The sequence below is a fragment of the Zingiber officinale genome, chromosome 5B (assembly GCF_018446385.1).
Source record: "Zingiber officinale cultivar Zhangliang chromosome 5B, Zo_v1.1, whole genome shotgun sequence".
Lineage (NCBI taxonomy): Eukaryota > Viridiplantae > Streptophyta > Magnoliopsida > Zingiberales > Zingiberaceae > Zingiber > Zingiber officinale.
Genome location: NC_055995.1, coordinates 87,505,162 through 87,518,048, shown reverse-complemented (window position 1 = coordinate 87,518,048; position 12,887 = coordinate 87,505,162). Strand labels below are relative to the sequence as shown.

At 38.5% G+C, this 12,887-nt stretch overlaps 1 protein-coding gene across 1 annotated transcript; it reads right to left on the bottom strand.

The window, feature by feature from the left end:
- Positions 1-173: 173 nt before the first annotated feature.
- On the bottom strand, positions 174-12,476 carry LOC121984846 (probable mitochondrial-processing peptidase subunit beta, mitochondrial). Its single transcript, XM_042537996.1, has 9 exons — positions 11,667-12,476; positions 10,604-10,768; positions 10,394-10,531; positions 8,755-8,906; positions 8,544-8,652; positions 5,643-5,741; positions 2,235-2,300; positions 2,006-2,113; positions 174-470 (listed from the first exon to the last, which is right to left on the bottom strand). Exons 1-9 carry the CDS (start codon positions 12,318-12,320, stop codon positions 384-386), a joined length of 1,578 nt encoding a protein of 525 aa, XP_042393930.1. The 5' UTR covers positions 12,321-12,476; the 3' UTR covers positions 174-383.
- Between the last annotated feature and the right edge of the window lie 411 nt (positions 12,477-12,887).

Genomic DNA, 12,887 nt, shown 5'->3' with positions numbered 1-12,887 from the left:
CTAATAATTAAATTTAAATTTATGCATATATATCTTAGATGTTTGAGTTGGGTATTTGTAAGTTGGGGTATTATTTATCATTTAAGCGTCATTAAAATGGATTCATATAGTATTTGAAGCAGTTTGGATGCTCAATCCACTATTTTGAGTTGCTAACCTTGAAAACAACAAAATGGAAGGAAAATTCTTACGAGTAAAACAGAATTTCTCAACTCTTGGGCAGTTAACAGTTTTATTGGGAAAAGGGGAAAAAACTGATGTTTCAGACCCAAGACATTTTGATGGCAAGGGTACACATAACCTACTACCACAACATTTCAGGAAGGTGAGCTAACAAAGAAACTGATAGATAACAAACAACCAAAAGCAGAGCAGAATTCGAACTAGTAGCGGAGCATATAGGTTCGGCGTCTGAACCAGTTGTAATCTGGAAGGCTCTGGATAGGTCCCAAGGCTGCAAGTGCAACATCCTGCATGGCCAAACATTGGATAAACTGCTGCCTCTAAAAAAGTAAGAGGATGAATACTAGAGAGAGACAGAGATTACGCTGCTTGTGTTGTTCCTAGCTTCCACAACAATGCTATATCGTATTGGTATTAAAGAACTATGGATTTTATTTTTGAAGTAGCCAAAAGTACATTCTGAAACAATTGAATGAATGCATGGTATTATAAAAACAATGGGCAAAGAAATCTAGGTGTTCGATAAGCATTTTGGTGGTAAAAAGGAATGTGGAAGGCATAAAGATTGGGAGCAGGACCATAATGTCTTTGCTCGTAGGTTTACTAATTGGGATATAATGTTTCTGGCCGTCACTGCACCCACCTTGATACTAGCCCACTTGTCCCATCTAGTCTGATGAGTTTGTAGTCTGTATGGACCAACTTGGTCATTTTGGTCCAACCACTTTGCTGGACCTACTATACCCATTCAACTAACCATCTCATCCAGCCCAACTTGATTGTTTAGTCATCTTAGCAGGACCAACCTGCTCCATCTATTTAGCTCAACTGATCCGTTCTATCCAATTGGCTTGACTTGTCCTCACACTCATTTTGTCCGGACTTGTCCTCACATTCATTTTGTCCGGACTGACTGATCTACTTTGTATGAACCACCTAGCTAACTTATTCAAACTGGCCGACCCAATTTATTTGCCCACTGAACTCATCTAAACTGACCAACCCGTCCAACCAAACTAGACTGACCATCCATCTCCACACCTGTGCCCATTTCAGTCCAGTTGTCCTATCTAACCATTTTGACCCAACTAGCCAAATCAACCCGTTCAACTCAACTGTTTAATCTGGCTCATTTGTCCAGTCTGACACACTCAATCAACCAACTAAACACACCATTAATGCAATGCCTTTTTGACTAATCTATAACAAGGTTGCAAAAACTAATCTTACGTTTAGCAGCTATTACACAGTATGGACAGCTTCATCACTTGCATAATCTACCAACTCCTACAGAGTTATCATGTTTTGGCTCAAATGGGTCATCTTTATGGAAATACTGAAATAGAATTTCATGATTTCATCATTATTTTTTTAAAAAAATTATCCTCAACAATAGGTATTCTTCAATGATAAAATGCATTATCTGAAGGCATTTAGTTATAGTTAATTAGTTATCTGGTTAGATCTGAAGGAATTGGACAGAAATGTATGCATTTGGTTCAGTTCTATTTGTATTCGACTAAGATTTCTGCTATGTAGAGGTCGAACCAATTGCATACCACAACGAGATTCCAAGTCACTTATATCCACCACTTAATATTCCACCAGCAATAATATATGTATTAAGTGAAGACATTTTAGTTATAGTTAATTAATTATCCTGTTCAACAAGAAGAAATTGAACAAAATAAATGTATTAGGTTGGGTTCAATTTGCATCCACAATAATTCAGTATGTAACTAATGGTGTACCCCAGAGATTCTAAGTTCCTACATCCCTTTTTCCTGATTAGTTAATTACTATGAATTTAATCATAAATCACCTGATCAAATATGAAGCGGTTAGCAACACGCTTAACAGTGCTTGCATCCACTGCATCTATCCGAGCAAAAAGTTCAGCAACTGGAATTCTACGACCATATGTAAGTATCTGCAAAGAAAAAGAATTAGTAGCAAAAAGAAGATGGCTGGCTGGCCACAAGATAAACTTCGTGCAATCGAATATTATATCCTGTGCTAGTGAACAATCATTGTACGTTGTCAAATATTACCTGTCGGCCAATATCCTCGGCAATAGGGCTGGTACCATCCATGTGAAGTTGTAGAGAAGCTTTAAGCTGTAAAATCCTTGATTATTAGAAAATTATAATTGAAAAAATACAACTATAAAATAAACTTGGCCTGCCAAGCATTCAGATTATGATTGATAGAGAGGTTCAAAACATAACAACTATATAATTTGTAACTATAGTCAAACGAGATAGATTTCTTTCAAGGTATACATTTCTGTGTTGCAAGTTGCACCTTGATATGAGTCAAATTCAGGAGATCTAGGCCACATATTCTGTGTTGCAAGTCAGATTGTTTCATAACCTACCTCTCCCCAGTCCTAGAAGCCGATCATTTGCAGAACTAAAAAAACAACCAATCACAAACCCAATTGCATCCGAACTCACAGAGCTGATAATAAGGTTGTGCTGATGATGACTTGACATACCAAAGTAACATGCTCAATGGGTTGAGGTCCGATGGAGCTTGGAGAAGGTTGCATGAGGCATCCGAAAGACAGGACAAGAAGCATTGAGGTCGTGTTGGAGTACCTAGTGGAACTTAACTTGGTGTGACCAAGTTGGTTGGATCGATGGATCGATGTCATTGGAAATTAAAAAAGAATCGAATGGGACACTAGAAGGACCACAAGACAAGGAGCATCGAGACACAACATTGATTATTGTCGGAAGAAGGTGGACTAAGTAGGTGAAGCATGAAGGATAACATGTGGAGTAGGCTACGGGGTGAAAAGTCATTCATTAGGATGATCACAAGACAAGGAGCATCGAGACACAACATTGATTATAGTTGGAAGAAGGTGGACTAAGTAGGTGAAGCATGAAGGATAACATGTGGAGTGGGCTAAGGGGTGAAAAGTAGATCATTAGGATGACCGTTGTAGAGGTTCCAATCGATAAAGTGGATCCAACCAACTGATGAACTTTGTTGACTAGCCAATTGACTTCCATTTTATTGTGTTCAGTTGAGAATCGACTGATGATGAAATTTGAGAACTCTACAAGAAAGTGAGAAGTAACCGCTGATTTGACACACTTAAGCTACAACAGTCAGATCACCTGTGAACTGATGGTTGACAGTTCAAACTCACTGTTTCGAGGTTCAAAAAATCTCGAACCTTATCCTTTAAAGCCACAGTTCACAGTTTAGAAGTGTTGATTATGCTTCGAAGTGTTGATTATGTTTCGACTTTCGAGTCAAAGTTCATTGTTGGCTCACGGTTATTATTCATATTTTAATTTTTAAAAATATATTCAAAAATTTGGAAAAGTTAAAAAAAAAAACACTTGAATATATTTAAGCCCTCCAATATAGTATGCTCAAACTGGTGGTTCACGGTTCATTTGGGGTTGGAAACTTAACCAGCCTATCCCTAGACGGGTCGGTTACAATTTTGGTTGATCAACATGTAATTGGCTTGTGGACTCAGTTAAGGTTCTGAGCAGGATTTGGTTCGAACTCAGCCTATGATTGGGTCTAGGGTCTACAAGGTGACAAAAGATGACTACGCTCATCCTCAGCGTCCCTGCCAACCCGTCTCAAGACCAATATAGAGGAGGTAAATCACGGATGACTACTAGCCTTTAGAATAGTGACTAACGCATGAAGGAGGCATTTACTTCGGCTATGCCGAGATTCGAACCCCAGACCTCATGGTGGCAGCATCTCATGTGCTAGGCACTAGACTATGCAGAGGGGACAAGAGATTATTTGTAGTGGAAGCTAGAGCGATCAAGCAGTCGACTAATAGTTGACCCAATTGATTTATTGGTGAGAGAGCAATTGAATGGTAATTAAAATTGAAGCATATTAAAGATTATAAAAGGAGAACTAAGAGGAACATTTAAAGGCTAACGAAAATTCTTATTCTCTATTCTCTTGCGGTTCTTTATAGCCTAATTCTCTAAAAGCATTAACTTGTAAAGTTTATTGTTGTGAGAGGTTTTCTCGCCTTCAGAACTAGAAGGTATCCAAGAAATAGAAAGATAGTGGACTTTTAGGAATGACTCTTCAATAAGTTGTAGGACATAGAATAGGAACGAGGGTTCCTAATCACATTATATTGTAGTGTTAGCATTGTGGTATGTCTTGACTTGCTTATGTTTTATTTCCGCCGCTAATTTTGTTTCTGTAATCTTATTAATGTTTTAGCAAGAGTAGAAAATTTATATTCAAGGGTTACTCACTATTCACCACCCCTTAGTCATTTCAACAAGGTCCACATACGATACCTGGATTAACAAAAAAACAAGGTCCACATACGTAATTCGTATCTTCTGCTAAATCAATACTTTTTTAAATCACTTTCAACTAAGTTAAAATTTACCTTTGTTTCCCTTAAACCTCTCACCCATTCAACTCTTATTTGATTTATTTTGTCTACCTTTAGAGTTTAATCACCGTCATTAAACATGCATATACTAAATATATACTTCTCATCATATATCTATTAAAGCTTATTAATAGCTAGACATATTTGCTAAACCAACCCTCTTTTATGGTCCCACATATTCATCTGATATATTCTCATCATATATCTTACCTTCCAAATCCATGGTACACTAACCTTTTGTACGAGTGTTTTCTGTCTAGCAATCTGATCCTTGAATTATGGCTAGCATACCAATGTTTTATTGAATTTTCCCTTTAGCCTAGAAGGCACATGATGAGAAATATATGCAATGAACTAATACTCTTGCATCCATGTCAACATTTTGAGAATCAATCAATTGACATTCCATGCTTCTCTTTCTCAACCACAAAGTACAAACCAAGAACATACATTTCTAAAAAGATAAACAATAGTGTAAAATATATTCCAACAGCACAAGTTTTTCTGACAGAATAATTGTATGATGTACTTGAATTCTATATCAGCTCAAAGTATCAAAGAAACACAAATAACCAAAATAAACCATGACCTTCTCTACATCTTATAAGACATACTTTGTCAATGCTGTAGATGGGCATTTCCTCCTCACACTCACATTCACATTGGTTATTTGAGTTGCAAAATATAAATGCAACAAGTGACCTTACTGCAAGTACTTTCTCAAAAGAAATTAATTCTAAGGTAACTTAGGAGATACCAACACTATTTTAGTTGCCTTAACTATTAGTCCCACAGAATCACACATTCAAACTGTTTGTGCAGTTTCATAAAGATTTTGTTCTATATGAAAGACGTTAACCAAAGTACTAAACTAGTAAGATGCTACATGTAGCATCTTGAAAAGAAAAAAGAAAAAAACAGAAGCTCATTGGAAAGCTATCAATTATCTTTCTGCATCGAAAGTATCCAAGATCATATTTACATCATCTTGATGTTCAGAATATAGCTATGCAGTTATGTATAGAATTTAAAAAAGTACATTGGATCACTGAATTACCTGATTTCGAGCACGAATAACATCAGTCTCTGAAACTCTGTAACACAACTTGCTTATCTCATGCATTATTGCATAGGCCAAATCATCCAAGCAATCTGGCTGGTAATAAATGAGAAAAATGTTAGTTATTATGTGAATGTTAGTTATTATGTGAAATGAATCTGGCAGGAGTTGAATGCAGGTTTTCTATTAGAAAAAGACACAGCAGATAGGAATCATGCTCCATTATCTTGATACAATCTAGCTTTATATTTCAGATCCCTTAGCACAATTTAGTATATTTAGCAAAATGAGAAAGATTTGAAACAAAATGCTTGAGAGTTTAAGCTAGACAAGTAACTTTGCACAAGAACTTTAATCAGCGTATGATGCATGCTTCACAATAGTTCTATGTAGTGGCAGAGTTGTCATACGAAAAAGCAACATGTTAACAATAAGGTGAATAATTCCCTTTTGATCTAGAGAAAATCTGTTGTGCATTGCATATATGATAACATCTCAACAAGACAACCTAAAGGTAAAAAAGATTAGAAAATCTACTTGCCTGAGGGATACATCACGCGTTATTCATACCATCAATATGGAGCAATTTTGAAACTAATCTAAAAATGAGATTTATTCGTTACAACTATCATTTGATGTTGAGCACCATTAGAGTTAAATCACACAAAAGTTTCCAATCTTTGAATACGGGCATATACTTAGATAACTAATAAATGCTCCAGTTAGACGATGTGAAACTATGATAAACACACACATCAAATGAGGAAGACCAAAAAAGACTTAGTTAGCAATAATAAAACGAGATAAAATATATTTAAGTATAGATAATGATATAGTAGGGGATACAGTCCAATGGTGTAAAAGGATCTATATAGCTAACCCCACCTAGTGGGATAAAGTTTGGTTGTTGTTGCTGAATACGTTGTATAAAGGAACTACCCTTCCTTCTCTATGCACATACAATTTTCTAAGACATGCTTCATCATACGATAGTTACACTAATTAGAACCACTTGATGCCAAGCCACTTCAGTTACAATTCCCTCATGTTTCATTTAACTCCTATGTTGCAATTGCATACTTATGTGCACTAATGTTAATGAGGTATGACATTGTGTTTGCTATCATCTTAAGTTTATAGACCTTTTTACCATTCATATCTCATGCTTGACCATATACTTAAATTCTACATGTCAACTTTGTCAATCCACTGCTACCAATTTACATTTTGTAATAGAGATTAGTAAGATGAGAATTACACTTTGTTTCCCAAAATGTGCGGATTGAGGAGGGAAAGGAATACATGTGGAAAAAAAATTATTCGAATGGAAAAAGAGAAAAGAAAAGAGAACGAAGAGGGAAAAGAATCGCGAAAATCTTGCGAAAAAATGATAGAAAGAAAATAAAAAACAAAAGCAAGAGGCATTTAGTCGTGTGAGGCTGGCGGGAGGCTACGCGCCGCCACCCTACGTGAGGCACAGCCACCTCGCGCGTTTGCGCGGTGCCGCCTTGGCGAGGCGCGGTTGCCTCGTGTAGCCTCACGGTGCTGCCCTAAGGCACGGTCGCCTTGCTTTGTCTGTGGCTGGTGGGCATGGTGGAGATGCGGCAGAAGAAGAGAGAGGAAGAGGAGAAGAGAAAGGCAATTCTATCCGATTTGAGCTGATAAAAAAAGGGCCAAAAAAAAAATATTCGCGGATGGATTTACAAATCCATCCATCCATCAGTTGATAACCAGGAAAGAGAGGAAAGGAGGAGTAATCCATCCTTCCTCGCTAAGTAAGCAATGAAAAACTTTCCCTACGGAAAACTTTTCCTCACTTTTTAAATCTGCCCTTCTAAGTAAACTCTTCACGCCTTGCCTTCAGGAGCTTCCTTTGGCCTCATTCTAGTTGTCGGATTCTATCACCACACTCGACCAATCTCGAACTAGCCTTCTAGCCTCCTCCATCAGCCTTGCGTCCCTCGGATATCTCCCCATCCTTCACGCCTTGCCTTCAAGAGCTTCCTTCGGCCTCATCCTAGTTATCGAGTTCTCCTTGCCAAGTCACACTAGGACTTACCTTGCCAAGACCATATGCTTGGACTTACAACCTTTGCCAAGATCACACTTGGACTTTCCGTTGCCTGGCTCCTCATCAGGACTTCCTAATTGTCTGGCTCCTCACCAAGACTTTCCACTTGCCTGGTTCCTCACCAGGACTTTCTGCTGCCTAGCTCCTCACTAGGACTTTCCTAATGCCTAACATCCAGTTAGGACTTTCCTAGTCAAGTCTCCTGTCAACCTTGACCTACTTGACTTGTATTCTCATCAACTTGGTCAACCCTTTGACCATCTCCATAACTGGATAATTGCTCCAGCAATCTCCTTATATTGTCAAACATCAAAACTCAAATCCCGACTCAAGCTTGACTCAACTCAAGCTTAGTCAAACTGGTCAAACTTGACCTAGGAAAATTGCCCCAACATTTTGTTAGTGAAATATTTTGACAGAAATTCCCTATATATGTTTAAATTATAAAAATTTATACCCCAGGCACTTTTAGTAAGGCACGCACCTCACTATGCACCTAATGCCTTAGGCCCCACAACACCTATGTGCTTTGGGCGCTTCACACCTCAAATAACTATGCTTTCAAAGCAAAACATCTGTTTATAGCAGCTCCTCAAAGATACATAGTCATAACAAGAATGAATCTCTAACAAATTTAAGAGAAACTAGATGAATAGCAAATGATTCCAGGATCTACTGCAAAATTCTTCCTAAATCATGACTAGTTTGTAATAAAGTTCAATGTATCCAATTCAAAGAACACAAAATAAACGTCCTGTATACCAATCAATCACACTTCTATGGTACGAACACAGGATCTCATAAGATATAAGGAAAAGATGGCTAACCTTGGCTACTGCATAAACACCAAAAAGACCAGAATCCTTATAATTTGTGTTGAAGGCCATTACACTTTCTGCAATATCATTGATAGCAACTCTTTGGACTAGCCCTGAACTGTTTAAATACAGGTAGATAGTCATAAAGGAGTGCAAAGCAATGTAAGTTAAAATCTAGTATTATCAAACTATAAGCATAAAACAAACAACAACCACTTACCCCATGTGCTTCCCCCAGCCTGAATTCTTGTTCCAAGAACCCAGCATAGACTGCATAACCATTAAAGCAATGGAATCTGGATCTGTCCAAGATGCTCCACTAAATGCGATAGCAAATTGTGCAAGTAGAATATCATCATCTATTATTCTAACCTGGATATCACACACTGTAGTTGTCAAAGAAGAAAAAACAATCTTGCACAAAGATAACATATCTAAGAGAGGTTAACTTTATCTAGAAAAGGTTGACTTCACCACCATCAAATTTGTATCTGCCACAACTACTTGGGGTCGGTTGCATGAATCATATGCCTCCCAATTGAGTTTTATGTAAGGCAATGCTACAAGTAATGTTAAAAATAAGTAAATCATTCACTATTAAATTGACTAATGTGTTTTTCTTTTCTCCCTCTAGCCATATTCCTTCCACTCAAATTAAGGTGACGTTTGGTTCTTTCTTAGGAATCGGAATCGGAATGGGAATTGGAATCATAGTATTGTGGAATGAGAAAGTATATGAGTATGCATATCACACTTAAAAATAATATTTGGTTAGTTGAATATTTTCTATCGGAATAAACCAAAATATTCTTTTTTACCTGTAGAGGAAAAAAGAGAAAAATTAGATATGAGAGAAAAATACGATGAGAGAGAAAGTGTGATGAGAGAGAAAATGTAATGAGAGAAAATGAGGAAAGAGGGTGTGATGAGAGAGGATGAGAAGAGAGAAAGTGTGATGGGAGAGATTGAGGAGAGAGAGTGTGTGATGAGAGCAAAAGTGTGATGAGAAAAAATAAGGAAAGATAATGTAATGGGAGAGAAAACATGTGGCAAAAAGGCGAAATCGCTCGCCCCCAGCGCCCCCGCCGCACCCGACCCCAGGCCATCACGAGGGAGGTAAATCACGGTAGCCGAGCGGGCAAGTGATGGTGGGGTGAGGTGCACAGGGTCCAGGGATTTACGCCCCGACAGCCCTGCGGTTCGACCCCGCGACCTCATGTGGCAAGCATGCCACCACTTACCAACTCGGATGACCCGTGGGGTCATAATGGGAGAGAAAACATGATGAGAGAGGATGAGGAGAGAGAAAATATGATGAGAGAGAAAGTATGATGGGAGATAATGAAGAGAGAGAAAGTGTGATGGAAGGTAATGAAGAGAGAGAAAGTGTGATACGAGAAAATGAGGAGAGAGAGAGAGTGTATGATGGGAGAGAAAATGAGGAAAGAGAGTATATGATGGAAGACATTAAGTAGAGAGAATGTATGATGAGAGAGAAAGTATGATGATAGAATAAGGAGAGAGAAAGTTTGATAAAAGAGAACAAGGAGAGAAAGTGATATGAAAGAAAAATTGAGCAAATATATTAAGAGTATTTTCGTCCAAAACTTAATTCTCATTTTCATCAATACTCAAGTTTTTAGGTTTCATTCCAAAATTTTAATTCCATTCTCATCAACCAAATACAAGGTTTGGAAATGAATCTATTTTCTCATTCCCAAACCCCTTAACCAAACTTCACCTAAATATTTCCAAGGATAGAATCTGATCATCTTTGAATATATTCATGTCATCTCATCCTATTTTCTCTCATTTTATAAGAAAGGTTAACTTCATAAAGTATTAACATTTGATCCCACCTCAGAACCAGTAAAAATAGCTGGTTCCCTTGCCATCAACTGAGATGCTGTAATAGGATTGTTTGACAGCTTTGGAAACTTCTTTTTCACTAGCTCAACAAGATCCTCATGCTTAATGGCACCAGCAGCTGAGATAACCTAAAGAATTATAAACAACATTATTCTGTGTCCGGACAAAAAAAGTGTTATTTTGAACAAAAAAAAGCAAACCATTCTAGGGGCGGTATAGTGAGTTGATATGTAATTTTTAAGGTGCTCTTTAGTAATTGAATTAATGTTTTGAGCTGGTCCCAGTATAGTTCTGCCAAGCGGAGTGTACTGGAATGCAGTCGCATGTAAATGGTCAAAAATAACTTCTTCCGTCTGTCCCTCCACCTGTATTTAAGAGAGAAAGGACCTGAGTGTATAGGACCAAAGAAGGAAAATATAATAATAAGACTTGTGAATGCACTGAAATTTCTCAAACCAAGTCTTTACAAAGATTAAAAAATAATATATCATTTTCCTTCCATTGAATCAAATTTCAAAATGCATTTCTGTTGAACACAACAGAGTAAATTTGCCTATGATGATTTTAATTAGTTGGTGATGTAGACTATGAAAAAATCATCAGATCCAACAGGAAAATCAATGTGGATTCCAATGAAATTGCAAAATGACCATATTAGGTCAGCTACAATAGCTTGGCAATCAATAAACAAAACACAAGGAGTTTAATGCAACAAGTGAAACTGGGTTCATCAGTTTGTGCTTAAGCAGTAAAACATATTTTTTGGTTTTGCATAGTTAGATATAGCAATAATGCAATATTGTACATAAAAGGTCATGGTCACTAAAACGAACAGGCAATTTGCAACAGAAAAAAAAAAAATCAAAATACACTGGAAAAACACCTAACAGAAATTTCTTCTAGTTTTTACAGAAATCTAGCAGTTTAATAACCACAATATAAAAGCTCCTATGAGATTTGTAAGAAGAATGATGTCTCTGTTTAGTTATTTACTATGTGCTTGCCTCAGTCATCAATCAATTATATTAGTGGCCATCTGGACTCTCACGGATATCCTCGTATATTGGTTAAGAGGGGCTTTAACAATCGAATCATGTACAGTACAAAAAAAGTAGTCAATAACGGAATTCAAGGTAACAATGAAGACAGGCAATGGGCAAGCTAAGCCGACTCAGAAAGGGACTTTAAACGGTTAGTGAGCTTGGCTCAATCCAATGACGTAAAAATTATTATTGAAAAGAGGTGAAAATGATGAACTTTTACCTCCTCCATCTCTCTAAGAATGACATCCCGCTCCCTTTCAATGCGCTTCTCATCAAAAGACGAATTCTGAAGTATGTCAGCAAGGATCTCTAACGCCTTGGGCACATCTTTATCCAACACCTTGGCATAGTAGGTGGTCTGTTCTCTCGATGTGTAAGCATTCAGATGTCCTCCCATGTTCTCGATCTCTTCTTCGAGCTGCCGAACCGTCCGCGACTCCGTACCCTTGAAGATCATGTGTTCCAAGAAGTGCGCTGTCCCGTTGGTCTCGTCCGTCTCGAATCGGCTTCCCGCGTCGATCCACACGCCGACGGTGGCGGTGCGGGAGGCGAGAGTGGACTCAGTGGCGACGCGGAGGCCGTTGGGAAGGGTGGTCACACGGGTCTCGGGGGCGGCGAGGATGGGAGTGTGGTCTGCGAGGTCGGGATGAGGGGAGGCATATCGGAGGAATCGAGGGTCGGGATCATCTAGCTTCTTGATCTTGGATCGTACTTCCTGGGCAATCCGATCATAGGGCATCACCGGGGGGTTGGCCAGGGAGGGGGCGGCGGCGGCTGGAGTTGCCAGAATAGCAGCGGAGGTGGTGGAGGTGGATCGATGGCCGGAGGGAACGAGTCGGCGGCGAGAGAGCGCGAGGAGCTTTCGGATCGCCATGGCTATGACCGAGAAACGAGGATCGGGAAGGCAGAGGAGTGAGGTCCGGTGACGGATGTAGAAATAGTTCGAAGGAGGCTATCCACGCCCCCAACGTTCACTAAACAAACCCCATTGATGGCTGGAACGGAGGTTCGGGGGTAAGGATCGTCAGTTGCATACGAGCGTAAAATTTCGGTTTACTGTGCTTTAAATTCCACTCAACTCCCAGTCATACCTTCTGCTCAGCTTAACAGTGATTTACCCCCTTTGGATATCTATGAGGCCGGACCTAGGAGGCCGCTAAGGTGACGGTTCCACCTTTTGCAACTAAACAAACCCCATTTCTCTCACTTAAAAATATCCATTAGATGAAAGTCATTTTTCTCTCTCAAAAATACCATAAGATGAAAGTATAAGGCGTGTTTGGTTTAGGGGAATAGGAGTGAGGAATGAGAATGAGAATCATTAATTACTATTGCTAATGTTTGGATTATAGAAATAGGAATGCAAATAAAGAAATGAATCTTTGAAATTGGGTAATAACTCATTCTCATGTACCTCTCTTTCAATGAGTCATTACCCTAT

What these genes read in the sequence shown, in the direction of transcription:
- LOC121984846 (XM_042537996.1), bottom strand. Translation starts at nt 12,320, where the DNA reads ATGGCGATCCGAAAGCTCCTCGCGCTCTCTCGCCGCCGACTCGTTCCC. An exon ending in GGCTGGGGGAAGCACATGGG is followed by an intron (nt 8,653 to 8,754) that starts GTAAGTGGTTGT and finishes GTATTTAAACAG; the next exon opens with TTCAGGGCTAGTCCAAAGAG. An exon ending in CCGAGGATATTGGCCGACAG is followed by an intron (nt 2,114 to 2,234) that starts GTAATATTTGAC and finishes TTTTCTTTGCAG; the next exon opens with ATACTTACATATGGTCGTAG.